At 48.6% G+C, this 20,028-nt stretch overlaps 1 protein-coding gene and 1 long non-coding RNA gene across 8 annotated transcripts in view; one reads left to right on the forward strand and one right to left on the reverse strand.

The window, feature by feature from the left end:
• Window positions 1–192: 192 nt before the first annotated feature.
• Window positions 193–18,595, forward strand: LOC134339264 (uncharacterized). Its single transcript, XR_010016368.1, has 3 exons — window positions 193–477; window positions 17,764–17,877; window positions 18,335–18,595. It is a non-coding gene; the product is annotated as an uncharacterized LOC134339264 (long non-coding RNA).
• Window positions 8,996–20,028, reverse strand: part of kank2 (KN motif and ankyrin repeat domains 2) — a 151,382-nt gene continuing 140,349 nt past the window's right edge. For all 7 annotated transcript variants that reach the window (XM_063035637.1, XM_063035631.1, XM_063035633.1 and 4 more), the window contains 4 exons: window positions 15,425–15,567; window positions 14,184–14,384; window positions 13,654–13,758; window positions 8,996–10,970 (listed from right to left, as the gene is read on the reverse strand). In XM_063035637.1, coding sequence (XP_062891707.1) covers window positions 10,911–10,970; window positions 13,654–13,758; window positions 14,184–14,384; window positions 15,425–15,567 — 509 coding nt within the window. In that variant the 3' untranslated portion in view covers window positions 8,996–10,910. The remainder of the gene's footprint in view (window positions 10,971–13,653; window positions 13,759–14,183; window positions 14,385–15,424; window positions 15,568–20,028) is intronic.

Raw genomic sequence — 20,028 nt, forward strand, 5'->3', positions numbered from 1 at the left:
CTTTTGGCCTTGGGACCAATCAAAAGAATTTCAGTTTTATCTTCGTTCAGTTTTAGGAAATTATTGCTCATTTATTTGTTTATTGCAGCCATACCAGAAGTCAGAGAAGATAGGGTGTTATCATCAATAGGTTCAACCCCCGAGATAGACAATTATGTGTCATCAGCATAACTGTGGAGATCAATTTTATGCTCCTTAATGATGTCTCCTGAAGGGGGCATGTATATGGAGAAAGAGTAGGGCACTAAGACAGCTTCCGTGAGCAAAAAGTACATTGTACCTCTCAGAAAATTGGTCTCCAATACAGACAAAAAAAATTCTTAAGATGAATGAAACCAATTCAACTACCAGAGCGGCCAGCACTGTTCTCAAGGCAATCCAGGAGAGTTTTGTGGTGAATTGTGCCGAAGGTAGCACTTAGATCTACAAGGATTAGAATGAAAACCAGAGCTGAGCCTTAGGTCACTGACAGTTTTGGTAAGTGCTGGTTCTGTGCTGTCGTTTGCTCTAAAACTTGACTGAACATTTTTGAGAATATTGTTCTCATTCAGAAAGCGGCTGAGTTGGTTGAAAATAAAATTCTCAAGAACGTTGCCCAGGAAGGAAGATTTGATATCGGCCTATAGTTATCCAGTACTTCACTATCAAGGTTTGGCTTTTTAAATAAGGGTTTCACAGTCACAGTTTTGAAGTCATCTAGAAAAAACTCCAGTTTCATGGGATGTGTTAATTATTTTCCTAAAAGAATTGAAAACACCATTAAAATAATCCTTAAAAAGTGTAGTAGGGACAGGGTCTAGACAGTAAGTAAATGGTTTACACTTTGTTACAATCTGAAAGAGTTCTGAATCAGAAATACTTGTAAATTTTGACATAGTTGCTGTCTTTTTACAAGGTTTGCTATAGAGGTTACCGGTGTCTGTAGCAATACTCTCCCAAACGGGAGTAATTTTGTTGATTAAAAAAATTGCATATTCTTCACCGAGGACATTGTAGATTGGGGCAGGGTCCAACAGTCAGTTTATAGTTGAGAACAATATTCTTGAATCACTGCTAATCTTGAATCTCTGTAATAATCCTAGAAAAGTGGATTCCCATTCTGACATGTCGGTCCATGGCCACCCTCAGGGTGGTGAGCAACACCTCATATTCCATCTGGGTAGCCTCCAACCTGATGGCATGAACATTGATTTCTCCTATTGGTATTATTTTTTCCTTCCCTGTCCCCTCTTCTTCTGCTTCCCTCTCTGGCCTTTCACCTCTTCTTACCTGCCCATCACATCGCCCGGGTCCCCTTCTCCTTCCCTTCCTCCAATGGTCCACTCTCCTCTCCTATCAGATTTCTTCCCCTCCAGCCCTTTACCTTTCCTACCCACCTGGCTTCACCTCTGAACTTCCAGCTAGCCTCCTTCCCCCTCCCCTTGTTTTATTCTGGCGTCTTTTCTCTTCCTTTTCAGTCCTGATAAACCCGAAATGTCGACTGTTCATTTCCATCGATGCTGCCTGACCTGCTGAGTTCCTCCAGCATTTTGTGTGTGTTAACTGAGTCCAGTCTTTTCTTGAAAATATTGTGGTGGACTTTTGCTCCAGTTTCCCTCCATTTTTCCTCATGATCTCGAGTTTACGGACAGAATTGTTTAACCATGGTGACATTTCACTAAGAGATTTCTTTTTAACCCTAAATGTTTAACCCACTGTGTTTAACATATTTGTCAAGTTTTTGTTCAAAGAATCAAACATTTACCGAGCAGTTGCATCGCAGCATCAAGGAACTATTTTTTTTAAACTATAATTTCTTTTGTGCTCTTGGTTCCAGGCAGGAGGGAAAAGTAGACAAAAAATTATCAGAGATAGAGGTATCAAACATGGAGACATTAATAATACTTAACCTTTTTGCCATTACTAAATCAAATGTATTTCCAAGTCGATGAATGGGCTCAGAGACATGCTGTTCAATATAATAGTCGATAAGATTTCTGAGAATTCTGAGAGGAACCAAGCATTGGACTTAGGACAGTGATAAACATAAAAGACAGGATCTGCACCACAAATTTTAAGCATACGTACCTCAACACTTGAAAAATTGTTGACAGGCGGTAGATTGCTCAACTTTGACTATGACAGCTGTCCTTACAGTTCAATCCTCAATTATGGTTTAGAAATGCAACTGAGTGTGAAGAAAAAAGATGTACAAATTGTGGAGAGGAAAATGGCATCTTGAAAGGCCTCCCCTGTGCTGTAAATTCTTGGTTTAACCTCACCCATTGAGCGTAAACACTCAGTTGTTGTGTGTACAATTGCTCACACTTTGCCCCTGAACATCAGGCACAGGCAGTTTAGAATAACAGAACTCCCTGGGATCATGTTCCCTCTGCTGGTCAATTATTAGAATTCAAAGATACACTCAGTATCCACTTCGAGGTTCGATGTGTTGTGTGTTCAGAGATGTTCTTCTGCACACCACTGTTCTAATACATCGTTATTTGAGTTACTGTTGCCCTCCTGTTAGCTTAAACAAGTTGGGCCATTCTTAGACATCCCACCCTGCAAAAATTCATTTCAGGGAGGTAGCACCATCAACTTGCGGGAGACTCCCGGAACTTCCGGGAGAGGTGGGATGTCTGCAATAGAGTAGCTCCTTAGCAGCCAGCCAGCTAGTTTAAATAACGTTAGCTATGCTAATGAACGAATGACACCTGTTAAACTCACCTCAACATGTCTTTTACAGTCTTAACCCACCATGGGCAATAGAAAAGTCACTGTTGCAAACAGTGCAGCGAGCAACACTATCATTATTTTTGACCCCTATTAGGCAGGGGTACACTTTAGTGTAGTCTGGGGTGACGTACATTTAATATTTTCTTTTTTCGGAACACTCTCCCATAGCGCCCGCTCTCTCTCTCATGGTCGCTCTCACGCTCGCTCACTCTCAAAAAAGTTTATTTCCGTGATATTGTATATAATTTGCGGGCATCAGGGAACCACTATTAATATGCGTGAGACTCCTGGAACTTCCAGGAGAGGTGGGATGTCTGCATTCTCTTCTGATATCTCTCATTAACAAGGTATTTTCGCCCACGAAACTGACACACATTGGACTTTTTTTTGTGTTTTTGCACCATTCTCTATAACTCTAGATACTGTTGGTTGTGAAAATCATAAGAGATCAGCAGTTTCTGAGGTACTCAAACCACTCGGATGCTATCACCTCCTACAAAGTGACACCAAGCAACATAGGTGACAACAAGGCTGTGCTCCCAGATGAGCTCAATGCTTTTAATGTTCACTTTGACCATCAAAAAAGGAGGCACCTTCACTAATTCTGACAGCCCCCGATGACCTTGTGATTTCGGTCTCTGAGGCCCCGGTAAGAGCATCCTTCGGGATGGTAAACCACGGAAAGCCCTGGCCCAGGTAGGGCTCCTGGCAAAGTACTAAAGTCTTCTGCTGATCAACAGGTTGGAGTGTTCACTAAAACCTTTGACCTCTTGCTTTAGTAGTTTGAGGTACCCATCTGCTTCAAGCAAACTTCAATTACATCAGTGCCACAGAAGAACATGGTAACCTGTCTCAGAGACAATTATCGAGTAGCGCCTTCACCCACAGTGATGAAGTGTTTTGAGAGGTTGGTGATGAAGCATATTAACTCCTGCCTGAGAAGTGACTTGGATCCACTCTAACATGCCAATTGGCACAACAGGTCCACAGCAGATGTCATTTAATTGGCTCTTCACTCAATCCGTGGACAGCGAAGACGCTCTTCATTGACTGATGATTATGGCATCCATCCGTCTCGAAGGACAATGGAGAGTGACAGTGGACTGACGTCTCCAGGGCACAAGCCTGGGCAGATGGTATGGAGGCCCTGGGGTGCCCAGTTGTCAAGATCCCCAACTCAGCGACACTGGTGTAGTCAGAAGGACAGCAAGGAAATACATTTGGCACCATCATGGCTGCAGGAGCTGCTGGAAGGATGTTCAGTGATGTCCAGTCACCTGAGCAGCTCCACTTGGATTTTCTATCTGGGTTCACACCCCTAGCCTTTATCTCTCCCGAGGCTGCCGGCAGGGCAGAGGGGCTATACAGGAACAGGGCAGAGGGGCTATACAGGAACAGGGCAGAGGGCAATACAGGAACAGGGCAGTGGGGCTATACAGGAACAGGGCAGAGGGCAATACAGGAACAGGGCAGTGGGGCTATACAGGAACTGGGCAGTGGGGCTATACAGGAACTGGGCAGGGGGGCTATACAGGAACAGGGCAGAGGGGCTATACAGGAACAACGCAGAGGGGCTATACAGGAACAATGCAGAGGGGCTATACAGGAACAGGGCAGTGTGGCTATACAGGAACAGGGCAGTGTGGCTATACAGGAACTGGGCAGTGTGGCTATACAGGAAATGGGCGGAGGGGCTATACAGGAACAGGGCAGACGGGCTATACAGGAACAGAGCAGAGGGCATTACAGGAACAGAGCAGAGGGCATTACAGGAACAGGGCAGAGGGGCTATACAGGAACAGGGCAGAGGGCAATACAGGAACAGGGCAGAGGGCAATACAGGAACAGGGCAGAGGGCAATACAGGAACAGGGCAGAGGGCAATACAGGAACGGGGCAGTGGGGCTATACAGGAACGGGGCAGTGGGGCTATACAGGAACAGGGCAGAGGGCAATACAGGAACGGGGCAGTGGGGCTATACAGGAACTGGGCAGGGGGGCTATACAGGAACAGGGCAGAGGGGCTATACAGGAACAACGCAGAGGGGCTATACAGGAACAACGCAGAGGGGCTACACAGGAACAGGGCAGTGTGGCTACACAGGAACAGGGCAGAGGGGCTACACAGGAACCACGCAGAGGGGCTACACAGGAACAGGGCAGTGTGGCTACACAGGAACAGGGCAGTGGGGCTATAGAGGAACAGGGCAGTGGGGCTACACAGGAAAAACGCAGAGGGGCTACACAGGAACAGGGCAGTGGGGCTATAGCGGAACAGGGCAGTGGGGCTATAGCGGAACAGGGCAGTGGGGCTATACAGGAACTGGGCAGTGGGGCTATACAGGAACTGGGCAGTGTGGCTATACAGGAATTGGGCAGTGTGGCTATATAGGAAATGGGCATTGTGGCTATATAGGAAATGGGCAGAGGGGCTATACAGGAACTGGGCAGAGGGGCTATACAGGAACAGGGCAGACGGGCTATACAGGAACTGGGCAGAGGGGCTATACAGCAACAGGGCAGTGTGGCTATGCAGGAACAGGGCAGTGGGGCTATACAGGAACAGGGCAGTGTGGCTATACAGGAACAGGGCAGTGTGGCTATACAGGAACTGGGCAGTGTGGCTATACAGGAACTGGGCAGAGGGTCTATACAGGAACAGAGCAGACGGGCTATACAGGAACTGGGCAGAGGGGCTATACAGGAACAGGGCAGAGGGGCTATACAGGAACAGGGCAGAGGGGCTACACAGGAACAGGGCAGTGGGGCTATACAGGAACAGGGCAGTGGGGCTATACAGGAACGGGGCAGAGGGGCTATACAGGAACAGGGCAGAGGGGCTATACAGGAACAGGGCAGTGGGGCTATACAGGAACAGGGCAGTGTGGCTATACAGGAAGAGGAGTGTGCAAACACAGGATTGTACAGGAACAGGAATGTGCAGACACAGGGTTAAACAGGAACAGGGTTATACAGGGGAGGATTGTGTAGACACAGGGTTATACAGGGGAGAGTGGAGTGTGCAGACACAGGGTTATACAGGGGAGAGTGGAGTGTGTAGACACGAGGTTAAACAAAGGGGTATTGTGTAGACACGGTTATACAGGAGAGGATTGTGTAGACACAGGGTTATGCAGGGGAGAGTGGAGTGTGTAGACACAGGGTTATGCAGGGGAGGATTGTGTAGACACAGGGTTATGCAGGGGAGGATTGTGTAGACACAGGGTTATACAGGGGAGGAGTGGTAGGCAAAGGGTTATACAGGGGAGGAGTGTGCAGACACAGGGTTATACAGAGAAGGAGTGTGTAGACACATGGTTATACAGGGGAGGATTGTGTAGACACATGGTTATACAGGGGAGGATTGTGTAGACACAGGGTTATACAGGGGAGAGTTGTGTAGACACAGGGTTATAGAGGGGAGAGGAGTGTGCAGACAGAGTGTTATACAGGGGAGGATTGTGTAGACACAGGGTTATATAGGAGAGGACTGAGTAGACACAGGATTACACAGGGGAGAGTGGAGTGTGTAGACACAGTATTATACAGGGGAGGATTGTGTAGACACAAGGTCATATAGGGGAGGATTGTGTAGACACAGGGTTATACAGGGCAGAGGGGCTATACAGGAACAGGGCAGTGGGGCGATACAGGAACAGGGCAGAGGGGCGATACAGGAACAGGGCAGAGGGGCGATACAGGAACTGGGCAGTGTGGCTATACAGGAACTGGGCAGTGTGGCTATACAGGAACAGGGCAGAGAGGCTATACAGGAACTGGGCAGTGTGGCTATACAGGAACTGGGCAGTGTGGCTATACAGGAACTGGGCAATGTGGCTATACAGGAACAGGGCAGAGGGGCTATACAGGAACAGGGCAGAGGGGCTATACAGGAACAGGGCAGAGGGGCTATACAGGAACAGGGCAGAGGGCAATACAGGAACTGGGCAGTAGGGCTATATAGGAACTGGGCAGGGGGGATATACAGGAACAGGGCAGAGGGGCTATACAGGAACAGGGCAGAAGGGCTATACAGGAACAGGGCAGAGGGCAATACAGGAACAGGGCAGAGGGGCTATACATGAACAGGGCAGTGTGGCTATACATGAACAGGGCAGTGTGGCTATACAGGAACGGGGCAGTGGGGCTATACAGGAATGGGGCAGTGGGGCTATACAGGAACTGGGCAGGGGGGCTATACAGGAACGGGGCAGTGGGGCTATACAGGAATGGGGCAGTGGGGCTATACAGGAACTGGGCAGGGGGGCTATACAGGAACTGGGCGGGGGGCAATACAGGAACAGGGCAGAGGGGCTATACAGGAACAGGGCAGAGGGGCTATACAGGAACAGGGCAGAGGGGCTATACAGGAACAGGGCAGAGGGGCTATACAGGAACAGGGCAGAGGGGCTATACAGGAACAGGGCAGAGGGGCTATACAGGAACAACGCAGAGGGGCTATACAGGAACAACGCAGAGGGGCTATACAGGAACAACGCAGAGGGACTATACAGGAACAACGCAGAGGGGCTATACAGGAACAACGCAGAGGGGCTATACAGGAACAGGGCAGTGTGGCTATACAGGAACGGGGCAGTGGGGCTATACTGGAACGGGGCAGTGTGGCTATACAGGAACTGGGCAGTGTGGCTATACAGGAACTGGGCAGTGTGGCTATACAGGAACTGGGCAGTGTGGCTATACAGGAAATGGGCAGTGTGGCTATACAGGAACTGGGCAGAGGGGCTATACAGGAACAGGGCAGACGGGCTATACAGGAACTGGGCAGAGGGGCTATACAGGAACAGGGCAGTGGGGCTTATACAGGAACAGGGCAGTGGGGCTATACAGGAACAGGGCAGTGCGGCTATACAGGAACAGGGCAGTGGGGCTATACAGGAACAGGGCAGTGTGGCTATACAGGAACAGGGCAGAGGGGCTATATAGGAACAGGGCAGTGTGGCTATACAGGAACAGGGCAGAGGGGCTATACAGGAACAGGGCAGTGGGGCTATACAGGAACAGGGCAGTGGGGCTATACAGGAACGGGGCAGAGGGGCTATACAGGAACAGGGCAGAGGGGCTATACAGGAACGGGGCAGAGGGGCTATACAGGAACAGGGCAGAGGGGCTATACAGGAACAGGGCAGTGGGGCTATACAGGAACAGGGCAGTGGGGCCATACAGGAAGAGGAGTGTGCAAACACAGGATTGTACAGGAACAGTAATGTGCAGACACAGGGTTAAACAGGAACAGGGTTATACAGGGGAGGATTGTGTAGACACAGGGTTATACAGGGGAGAGTGGAGTGTGCAGACACAGGGTTATACAGGGGAGAGTGGAGTGTGTAGACACAGGGTTATACAGGGAGAGTGGAGTGTGCTGACACAGGGTTATACAGGGAGAGTGGAGTGTGTAGACACAGAGTTATACAGGGGAGAGTGGAGTGTGTAGACACAGGGTTATACAGGGAGAGTGGAGTGTGTAGACACAGGGTTATACAGGGGAGAGTGGAGTGTGTAGACACAGGGTTATACAGGGAGAGTGGAGTGTGTAGACACAGGGTTATACAGGGGAGAGTGGAGTGTGTAGACACAGGGTTATACAGGGGAGAGTGGAGTGTGCAGACACAGGGTTATACAGGGAGAGTGGAGTGTGTAGATACAGGGTTATACAGGGGAGAGTGGAGTGTGTAGACACAGGGTTATACAGGGAGAGTGGAGTGTGCTGACACAGGGTTATACAGGGAGAGTGGAGTGTGTAGACACAGAGTTATACAGGGGAGAGTGGAGTGTGTAGACACAGGGTTATACAGGGAGAGTGGAGTGTGTAGACACAGGGTTATACAGGGGAGAGTGGAGTGTGTAGACACAGGGTTATACAGGGAGAGTGGAGTGTGTAGACACAGGGTTATACAGGGGAGAGTGGAGTGTGTAGACACAGGGTTATACAGGGGAGAGTGGAGTGTGTAGACGCAGGGTTATACAGGGGAGAGTGGAGTGTGTAGACACAGGGTTATACAGGGGAGAGTGGAGTGTGTAGACACAGGGTTATACAGGGGAGAGTGCAGTGTGCTGACAAAGGGTAATTCTGGAAATTGCTTGTTTCATACTGGCTGTCCATATGCATCCAAACAAAGCAGTGTTTCACTGAATCTACCTGTACCATTAAAGACTCACAGGTCAGAGCCTCCCCCACCCCCCCATGTAACTGTGAAGGCCGTGTCTTCCTGCGCCCTCGTGAACTGCTGTTAAACAGAATAAAACACAAGTCAGGGTCATTCCTTTTGGTGTATTGCAATATGTGGATTACAAATCTCAATAGATATTTCTGTAAAAAGGATAATACAAAGACTCTGGTGAAGTTGGGCTTGTCTTGATGTTTTTCAGAAGACACCAAAACCAGCAACACATATAGATCAACTGATTAGGAGTAGAAGATAAAACCAAGCAGTGGCCAAGGTGAATGACCTGTAAATACCAGCAGAGTAATATACACACAAGGAAATCCACTACATTTGGTTTATATATCAGGGTATGTTCTTGGGTGATGGAGAGAGTGTACAACTGTGTATGGTACATCTCCTGGCACTGGACCCAATCCGCATCTGGACTGTCCGTTTCTCCAAGCCTCTTTAAAACCAAAAATAATTAAATTAAATTCCTCTTGCAATTTATAAATATTGGGTTGAATGGGGCTGTGGGCTGTGTGCCATTTCGAAACCCACCTGAAGCAAAATGGAAGTGGAATTTGATGCCCATGTGTCCATCTCCTTCGCTCCCACTATGTACAAGCCACATCATCTGTAGGCTTCTGCTGGTGTGGTCTTTTTCTTACCCCAGACCCCTGACAAACTGGGGAGAAATTTGACACTGAAGTTACCTGATATCCTTCCTCACCTGAATGTCTTTCCAGTCTCCCAGAAGCCTGGCTTCCTGGATTTGGTCCCCCATGGAGGGATTTAGTTCCCTGGTCTCCAGTGACAGCGGAAGAGATTTAATGAGCATTTTGACCTTTAGACGCTCCCCTTTGCTTACCTCATGGCTCCCAGTAATGGTCAGTGCCCGAGCCTCAGAATGGAGGTAGGGCAAAAGATTTATCTCTGGTTTCTGATCTCCCTCTGTAGCCCGAGGCTCGAGTGGAGGGTGGAGCATAGCCCCCGTGAATAAGCCTTGTGGTCAGTTTTAACACAGCTATACTGGTGTCTGCCTGGGAAGAATATTAAAGAACGTGATAGAGTCTATATTAGTCGGCCCGTCTATCTTGATGTTAAACCCATGGGACTAGGCTATTTGTTTCTCTTCAACAGCCAGTAAACAGAAATTGGCTGACTGCTCTATCTTAACATGGTGGCACAGCGCTTTATAGCAACAGCGACCCGGGTTCAATTCCCACCACTGTCTGTAAGGAGCTTGTATGTTCTCCCCATGACCGCGTGGGTTGTTTCCCACATTCCAAAGACAAATAGTTTGGGCTCGGGGAAGTGCGTTGTGGATTTACTATATTGTCACCGGAAGCATGGCAGCTCCCAGCACGTCCCTGGACTGTGTTGGTCACTGTACGTGTCAATGTACATGTGACAAATAAGGGTCATCAGGAACTGACTGACTGACTACTGGGCTGAGGAGGGTCTCTCTCTCTCCCTCCGTCTTGGTCTCTGGAAGGTTGTACGTTGACCTCCTGAGAATGCCGGAATGGTGGACAGGCCAACTGAGAAGGAAGGAGGTGAGAGAAGGCAGGAGGAAGAGAGGTGAGGGAGCAGTGGAAGTCACTGATCGTAGGAATCAATCTGGTTAGACTGAAGCCTTGATGGGCCGAATGTCCTTTACATGCTCTATACACTTCCATTATACAAAAAGCTGATGGACGGACAGCGAGATTGTCATGCAAGTTTGCAGCAGCAGGTGTATAATCCGGAAAGTGCGAAGGTCGTTTTCCTTTCCCATTGCCCCCTTCGTCGCAGCCTCGCGCCCCGCTGTGTAGTGCAGCCCCCCCCCGCGGGCTGATAGACACGGGCTGCTGTACTGCCACTTCGGTCGAATACGCCTGCAGGCTTGTCCGGGGTGAGTGGCCTCCCCAGAGCGGAGAGGGAGCCCTTGAGCGATTCCTGCTGGATCTCCAGTGGGAGTGCGGGGTGAGGGGGGAGTGCAGCAGGGGCTCAGGTTGGGAAATGGTGCTGGTGACACACAGACCTACAGCTGGGCTTTGGTTGTGGAAGGGTGAGGCAGGTTCTGTGTGGGAGCCGGTGCGCCCTGTAAAAGGACAAAGACATTTGTTACCTCCACAGTACTCACTCACTTAGAATTAGACAAGGCCAGTTAGAACGGAAAGACACAGACAAAATTATCTTCTCTAAATAGTTAATGCTTGTCTTATTATTGTCACATAGAGTCATAAAAGCAGACTGGTGCAGACTAGAGGGGCCAAATGGTCTTCTGTTCTGTAGTGCTCTATGATTCTATAAATGAGGACATTGCTTTGGTTCAGTAACAGAGCAAGGTTAACTTTAAAGCGACACACACAAAATGCTGGAGGAACTCAGCAGGCCAGGCAGCATCAATGGAAAAAAGAATAGTTGACGTTTCGGGCCGAGACCCTTCGGCAGGACCTTAAAGTGAGCTGGAAAGAAAAATGGGACAATCCAGTCACCTGAGCCAAGTCCCTCATGGTTACATCACAAAATGCTGGAGGAACTCAGCAACTCTGTGGAGGGGAATACTGTAAACAGTCAATGTTTTGGGCTGAGACTCTAAGCAGTATAATAAAACTGCTGTCGGAAAACTGACCATTTCTACCTGGCCTTCTGCTTTCAAAATGACTAGTAGTGATCATCTCCCTCCTCCCTCCCACAGGTTGTCCAAACTGGGTGATTGTCTGTTTCAAACTGGGGATTGCTGTGATGCTCAGGGTCATCACCACCAGCCTTACTTCGCTCTAGTGTTTGGTTCCGACTCCTTCTTTCACCTCAGGAGACTGAGAGGAGCTGGCAAGACTGTGAAAAGCTAACTGTTACACAGCGTTTGTATGCACAGAAACAGATCAAACAGCCCAACAGATCCATGCTAAAGATTACTTCCTACGTAATCCCACCATGTGTGTCACTTCCTTTTACAAGTAGTGTACTTGTAGAGTTTTGCTTCAAAATACCCTGACTGTTCGACTGGAAGTTCCATATACTCACTGCTTTCAAAACAGAAAAAGTCCCCCAAGTTACTCAGAGAACTTTTTATTTCTATTTCGGCGATCTGAAATCTCCCTCAAACTTCATCTCTTCTCTGTACAGAGGTCTTCAGAATCTACTTTTTGAGTTTTCAGAATTTTAAAATCACGTCTCAGCTTTCCATTTCTCAGAGAGAAGAATTCTTGGCTCAACTTCGCAAGCTGCCAGAAAATATTTGATAAAACAGTTCTGGTGGATTTACACTCTCAACATGGAGACCTGAGCTGTGTGTAAAAGGTCAGGTGTTAACCCAGGGGGTAGGCAAATCAAAGAAAGGGCAGTGACTAGCTGCAAAATGAGAGAGAGGGGAGAGAGAGGGGGGAGAGGGGTAGACAAGGACAGGCGAGGGGGAGAGCAGGAAAGAAGGGGAGGGATGGGATGATGGGGAAGGGGAGAGAGGGGAATAACGTGGCGAGATGGGGAGGGACGGGGCAAAAGGACAGAGAGCTGGGAAAGGGGGAAGCGGGGGGAAGAGAGTGCGGGAGAGAGGGTGAGAGAGAAAGCAGGGGAGAGGGAGAGGGGTAGAGAAGGAGGAGGGAGAGGGAGGAGGGAGGGGAGGGAAAAGATAGGGGGAGGGGGAGAGAGGGGGGGGAGAGGGGGGAGGGGGGAGAGAGGGGGAGGGAAAAGAGGGGGAGGGGGAGAGAGAGGGGGAGTGGGAGGGGGGAGAGGGAGGGGGAGAGAGGGAGAGGGGGAGAGGGAGAGGGGGAGAGGGAGAGGGGAGTGAGGGAGAGGGGGTGAGAGAGGGGGGTGAGAGGGAAGGGAGGTAGAGGGAGGGTTTGGGAGAGGAGTTGTGAGATATTATTGAGGGATTAAAAATTCCCTCATGGGCAGGGTGTCTGGAGCAAGAGAGAACAGATTTAAATTAAGATGGGAGAAGTTTAGAGGGAATCTGAGGGATTTTTTTTCCACACACAGACAGGATAGAGTTTAAAACATGCTGCTAAAAGATGGTGGAGAAAGGTACTTTCATGGCATTTAAGAAGCATCGAGACAAGTACTTAAATCACCAAGGGTACAGATCAAATGCGGGCAGATGAATATGTAATAAATAAATAAAACTGAACTTGACATGGAATAAACGGAGTGGAAACACTAGGGCAATCTAGAAACCAGTAGGTAGAGCAGGCTCCCACAAACAGCACTGCAATGAAGATTGTATAACCTATCTTTTGTGAAGGATGAATGTTGGCCAAGTTAGCTTGGCACCTACTAACTTACACCATGGAGTTTGTTATGTCCATCTGAAAGCCGAAAAGGACCTGTACCAGTTTTGACGAGAAGGGAAAAATACTACTTTACAGTGTGATGGATGATAGACAGAGAGCGTGGGATAAAGTGATATAGGGAGGGACAGGCAGATACAGAGACAGCGAGAGACGAGAGTGAGATAGAAAAGCACATTATGAAACAGATGGAAAAACAAATTACTGGTTGGGAACAGGTACAAAATGCTGAGTCTATGGGGGAGGAAATGAATAAAAATTGGATTTTTAAGTGTGGTGACGTGAACAGATGTGGTTCGGCACCCACTTGAGAAGCTGCCCTGACTGAGTGAGTGACAGCTTTCACAGTGAATCACTCAAGTTGAGGAGTTGGACATGGACTTAGGAACTTAACGAACAAAAATAGACAGAGGAGGCGATTGTTTCCTGCTTGTTTCACTGCCTTGGTAATTTGGTGGTTGCTGGTTTGGGCACGGACGATGAAATACTCACGGGAGAGGAGCTGGAAGCCTTCGAGCAGCTCAGGTGATCGTAGAGTAGGGAGGAAATGTCTTTCTGTCCGGTTTCCACTGCAATGGAGAGGGCTGTACTGCCATCCTGCGGGTGATCAAAAAAATCATCAGAACTCTCACCAAAAACAGTCAGACCCATGTCCCAGATACATACCACCTGTATACACACGGACCGTATGCCCACTGTAGTTGTACCATCTATATACCCAGTGTGGTTCTAGTGTGTGCACGCTGTCTCTATACCTATTATGGATGCATTGTATGCAGTGTCTAAAGTTGTACCATGTACTTACCACCTGAATTCCCACTGTAGTTGTACAGTGTACTCACCTCATTCCTCACATTGGAGTAGCCCCTCTCTCTTTCTCATAGTGGGGAGTAGCCCCTCCCATTCCTCACGTTGGAGTAGACACCCCCTCATTCCTCAAGTGGGAGTATCCCCTCTTTCTCATTCGGAGTGGGTAGCAGCCCCGCTCCCCTCATTCCGCAGGTAGTGGAGTAATCACTCACGTTGTCTGCCAGAGTCACATTGCAGCCCGGCGTCGCCAGCAGGAACCGGACAATCTCGGCGTGGCCGTGCTCACAGGCACACATCAGCGCCGTCGACCCGTCGTCATCCTGGACATTGACGTCTGACCCGCATGCCAGCAGGGCCTTGACCATCTCTGTCCGCCCGTGGCTCACTGCTAGCATCAGTGCTGTCTGACCCGCCTGTCGAAGGGAAGGAAACGAAAACCGACACCGTTAGGCCCTTCCGTGCCAAGGGCACACTGCAGTCTGCAGGTTTCTGCGTTGTTTCTCATTGTGCAGCCTTGATACACAGTACTAATGCAGTCTGTGACCACTTTATCAGGTACACCAGCAAATCAGCTAATTAATGCAAATATCTAAACAGTTAATAATGAGGCAGCAATTCAGTGCATAAAAGCATGCAGACATGGCCAAGAGGTTCAGTTGTTGTTCAGACCAAATGACAGAATAAGGAAGAAATGTGATCTAAGTAACTTTGACTGGAATAATTGTTGGTGCCAGATGGGATGGTTTGACTATCTCAGAAGGTGCCAGAATCCCAAGGACCACTGAACTCCGGGGATTTTCACACACAACCGTCTCTAGAGTTTACAGAGAATGGCATGAAAAACAAAAAAATTCCAGTGATCAGCAGTTCTGTGGTCAAAGATGCCTTGTTAATGAGAGAGGTCTCATTAACACGGAGAGGAATAAACAGTCAACGTTTTGGGCCGAGACCCTTCATCAGGATGGTGCGTTACACCAGTGGCGTGCAGAACATCATCTCTGAATGCACAACATGTCAAACCTTGCTAAAGCAGCAGGAAACAATGGAAACACGAGGAATTCTGCGGATGCTGAAAATTCAAGCAACACACATCAAAGTTGCTGGTGAACGGTCCTGACGAAGGGTCTCGGCCCGAAACGTCGACTGTACCTCTTCCTAGAGATGCTGCCTGGCCTGCTGCGTTCACCAGCAACTTTGAGGAAACAATGGAGAATTCTTCCCCATTCTGATGTTTGGTCTGAAGATTGAGGGGGCAACTCGTTGAAATCAGAGGAATAGTGAAAGGCCTATACAGAGCGAACGTGCAGGATCATCTTGCTCATGTGGTGAGTTGGGGACTAAAGGTGGTGAGGGGGCAGTGGAACAATGGATCCATGAAATCAGGCTGGGTGGAGGTTCATGCCTGGACAGTGGAGAGGGATCAGGTGATGTCGGAGCCTGAACCTGAACCCACCTGGCTGGCTTTAGCGTTGACGTTGCCAAGACGGAAGAGCTGCATCACGGTCTGCATGTCACTCTCGGACTGAAGTGCGGCCAGCGAAGCCAACATGATGGGAGTATAGCCGGCCTTGTTCTGTTTGTCCAGGTTACAGGTGCCTGGGACGGAAACGAGTGAACACAGCATAAACACACAATTTCTCCAACAGACTCCGAGTAAAATAGAGATGTAGAGGATTTTCTTTAGCCACAGTGTGGTGAATCATTACCACAAACGGCTGTGGAGGCCAAGTCATTGGGTATATTTAAAGTGGAGGTTGATAGGTTCTTGATTAGTAAGGGCGTCACAGGTTACGGGGAGAAGGCAGGAGAATGGGGTTGAGACACTGTAAGGCAGGACATTTGAAATATATAATGTAGAAAATATACTAGTCAATTTATGTAAAGTTCATTTCCATTAGAAATTCAGCTGAAATGTTATCTGTTTCTCTCTCCAAAGGCATTGCTTGACCTGCTGGGCTTCTCCAGGATATTCTTTTTGTTTTTATTTATGACTTCAGTAGGATTTTAATGATATTGATTGAGGTCTGAACACACGCTAGGACCCTGCACGTTCCCTACACGGCCGGAGCAACTCTTCATATTCCATCTGGGTAGCCTCAAACCTGACAGCATAAACATCGATTTCTATAACTTCCAGCAATTTCTCCCCCACTTCTCTTTTTCATTACCCATGTTGTCTCCCCTCCTACCTTCTCCTCTTCTCCCATTACCTCCCTCTGGTGCACCTTCTCCTTCCCTTTCTCCCATGGTCTACTCTCCTCTCCTATTAGATTCCATCTTCTTCAGCCCATCACCTCTTCCACCTGTTACCACCCAGCTTCCTAGTTATCCCCCTCCCACACCCACACATCTTCCCCTTCACGTGGACTGTTCTCTTTCCACTCCCCCACCTTCTTATTCTGGCTCCTTACCCCTTCCTTTCCAACCCTGAAGGGTCTTGGTGAGAAATGTGAACTGTTTATTCCCCTCTATCAGTGCTGCCCAGCCTGCTGAGTTCCTCCAACATTTTGTAATGGCACTGGACAATCAGGCAAAGCAGTCAGATGTCAGACTTCATCTAAGGGATACCACCCCAGACTGCAGTACTCTCTCAGATCCACACCGCAGTACTCTCTCAGAACCACACTGTAGTACTCTCTCAAAACCACACTGCAGTTCTCTCTCAGATCCACACTGCAGTACTCTCTCAGATCCACACTGCAGTACTCTCTCAGAACCACACTGTAGTACTCTCTCAAAACCACACTGCAGTACTCTCTCAGATACGACACCGCAGTACTCTCTCAGAACCACACTGTAGTACTCTCTCAGAACCACACTGCAGTACTCTCTCAGAACCACACTGCAGTACTCTCTCAGAACCACACCGTAGTACTCTCTCAGAACAACACTGTAGTACTCTCTCAAAACCACACTGTAGTACTCTCTCAGATCCACACTGCAGTACTCTCTCAAAACCACACTGTAGTACTCTCTCAGATCCACACTGCAGTACTCTCTCAGAACCACACTGTAGTACTCTCTCAAAACCACACTGCAGTACTCTCTCAGATACGACACCGCAGTACTCTCTCAGAACCACACTGTAGTACTCTCTCAGAACCACACTGCAGTACTCTCTCAGAACCACACTGCAGTACTCTCTCAGAACCACATTGTAGTACTCTCTCAGAACAACACTGCAGTACTCTCTCAGAAACACACCGTAGTACTCTCTCAGAACCACACTGCAGTACTCTCTCAGATCCACACTGCAGTACTCTCTCAGATCCACACTGTAGTACTCTCTGAGATCCACACTGCAGTACTCTCTCAGAACCACACTGCAGTAGTCTCTCAGATCCACACTGCAGTACTCTCTCAGATCCACACTGCAGAACTCTCTCAGAACCACACTGCAGTACTCTCTCAAAACCACACTGCAGTACTCTCTCAGAACCACACCGCAGTACTCTCTCAGATCCACACCGCAGTACTCTCTCAGATCCACACTGTACTACTCTCTCAAAACCATTATGCAGTACTCTCTCAAAACCACACTGCAGTACTCTCTCAAAACCACACTGCAGTACTCTCTCAGATCCACACTGTAGTACTCTCTCAGAACCACACTGTAGTACTCTCTCAAAACCACACTGTAGTACTCTCTCAGAACCACACTGTAGTACCAGACGAGGCATTGTGTATGTCTCCCAAGTGGAACCTTCATCCTACTTACCACAGTTGGAGTGAACGATTTGCAATCGGAACACAACTGGTGGCTAACACGTGATCTCTGTCTCTCAACTTCAGAGATCTAGGTTTGATCCTGACCTGCCTGTGTGGAGTTTGCACGTTCTACCTGTGACTGTGTGGGCTTCCTTCGAGTGCTCCGGTTTCCTCCGGCAATCGGAAGACCAGAGATTGGTAAGGTCGCAGGCCACTGGTGGAACCCCTTGGGAATGATGGAAAGGTGGGGAGAATAACGTGGGCTTGGTTTGGGATGTTTGATGTTACGCATGGGCTCAGTGGGTCAAAGGGTCTCATTCATGCCGTACGATTCTACATCTCTGTAAATTTATACGTCTCTATAGTGCGGCAGTTAGATCAAGGTTCAATTCCCACCGCTGTCTGTAAGGAGTTTGTATGTTCTCCCCGTGATCGCGTGGGTTTCCTCCCACATTCCAAAGACATCAGTGTTAGGATTAGTGAGTTGTGGGCATGCTACGTTGGCGCCCAAGTGTGGCGACATGAGCAGGTTGCTCCCCACACAATCCTCGCTTGTCTGACTTGACGCAAATGATGCATTTCACTGTAGATACATGTAATAAATAAAGCTAATCTTTATCTTTAGCATTAACTCCCCTTTGATTTTTCCCACTAGCTTACACTATCCATGTGAAGATTTGATGCAAGATCCTCATCCTTGAATTCAGATCCCTCCATGGCCTCTTTCCCTATCTCATGGTAGTGTAGTGGTTAGTGACACTCGCTACCTGTCCCCACCACAGTGGCCGTTGAAGCAAATGACGCATTTCACTGTATGAACATCTGACAAGTAAAGGTATCTTTCATCATGAATCCATTATTTTTATTCTAGCTGTAAGGCTCCTATTCCTCTCTCCAAATGGAGAATCACTGTGAACAAGCAAAGTTGTAGTGTGCTCCGGAATTTGCCACACCACTAGTCAAGCTGCTCCAGTATCACCACAACACCAGCATCTACCCAGCAATGTGGGAAATTGCCCAGGTATGTCCTGTACACAAGAAACAGGACAAGTCCAACCCAGCCAATTACCGGCCTATCAGCCTACTCTCAATCATCAGCAAAGCAATGGAGGGGTCACTGACAGAGCTATCATACAGCACCTACTCAGCAATAGCCTGCTTACCGATGCCCAGTTTGGGTTCCGTCAAGACCACTCAGCTCCTGACCTCATCACCTCCTTGGCCCAAACATGGACCAAAGAGCTAAAAACCAGTGATAGCCATCGACATCAAGGCAGCATTTGACCGAGTATGGGATCAAGGTGCCCTGGCTAAAATGGAGTCAATGGGAATGAGGGGGAAAACCCTCTGCTGGTTGGAATCATACCTGACACAGAGGAAGGTGGGTATGGTGGCTGGAGGTCAATCACTACAGGAGTTCCTCAGGGAAGTGTCCTAGGACCAACCATCTTCAGCTGCTTCATCAATGACCTTCCTTCTGTCACAAGGTCAGAAATGGGGATGTTTGCAGATGGCTGCACAGTGTTCTGCACCGTTCGTGACTCCTCAGATAGTGATGCAGTTCATCCCCACATGCAGCAGGACCTGGACGATATCCAGGCTTGTGGCAGGTAATGCAAGTGTGAGGGAATGGCAATCTCCATCAAGGGAGGCTCTAACCATCATCCCCTGACAGTCAGTGGCATCACTATCATTGAATCCCCTACTATCAACATCCTGGGGGTTACTACTGACAGGAAACTGAACTAGTCTAGCCATATAAACACCAGAGCAGGTCAAAGGCTAGGAATTCTGTGGCATGTAACTCATCGCCTGACTCCCCAAGCCTGTCCACCATCTACAAGGCTCAGGTCAGGAGTGTAATTGAATAGTCATCACTCGCCTAGATGAGTGCAGTTCCATCAACATTCGACAACCTTGACACCATCCAGTGCAAGGCAGCCCACTTGATTGGTATCCCTTCCACAAGCATCCAATCCCTCCGCTATTGTCGAACAGTTGCAGCAGTGTGTTCTATCTACAAGATGCACTGCAACAACACAACAAAGTTCCTAAGGCAGCACCTTCCAGACTGACGACCACTACCATCTAGAAGGACGAGAACAGCAGATACCTGGGAACATCACCACTTGGAAATCCCCCTCCAGGTCACACACCATCCTGACTTGGAAACATCACCATTCCTTCATTGTCGCTGGGTCAAAATGATGGAATTCCCTCCCTAACAGCACAGTGGGTGTCCCTACACCTCAGGGACGGCAGCGGTTCGAGAAGGCAGCTCAGCACCACCTTCTCAAGGGCAACTAGGGATGGGCAATAAATGCTGACTTAGCTGGTGATGCCCGCATC

Source organism: Mobula hypostoma, chromosome 29, assembly GCF_963921235.1.
Source record: "Mobula hypostoma chromosome 29, sMobHyp1.1, whole genome shotgun sequence".
NCBI lineage: Eukaryota > Metazoa > Chordata > Chondrichthyes > Myliobatiformes > Myliobatidae > Mobula > Mobula hypostoma.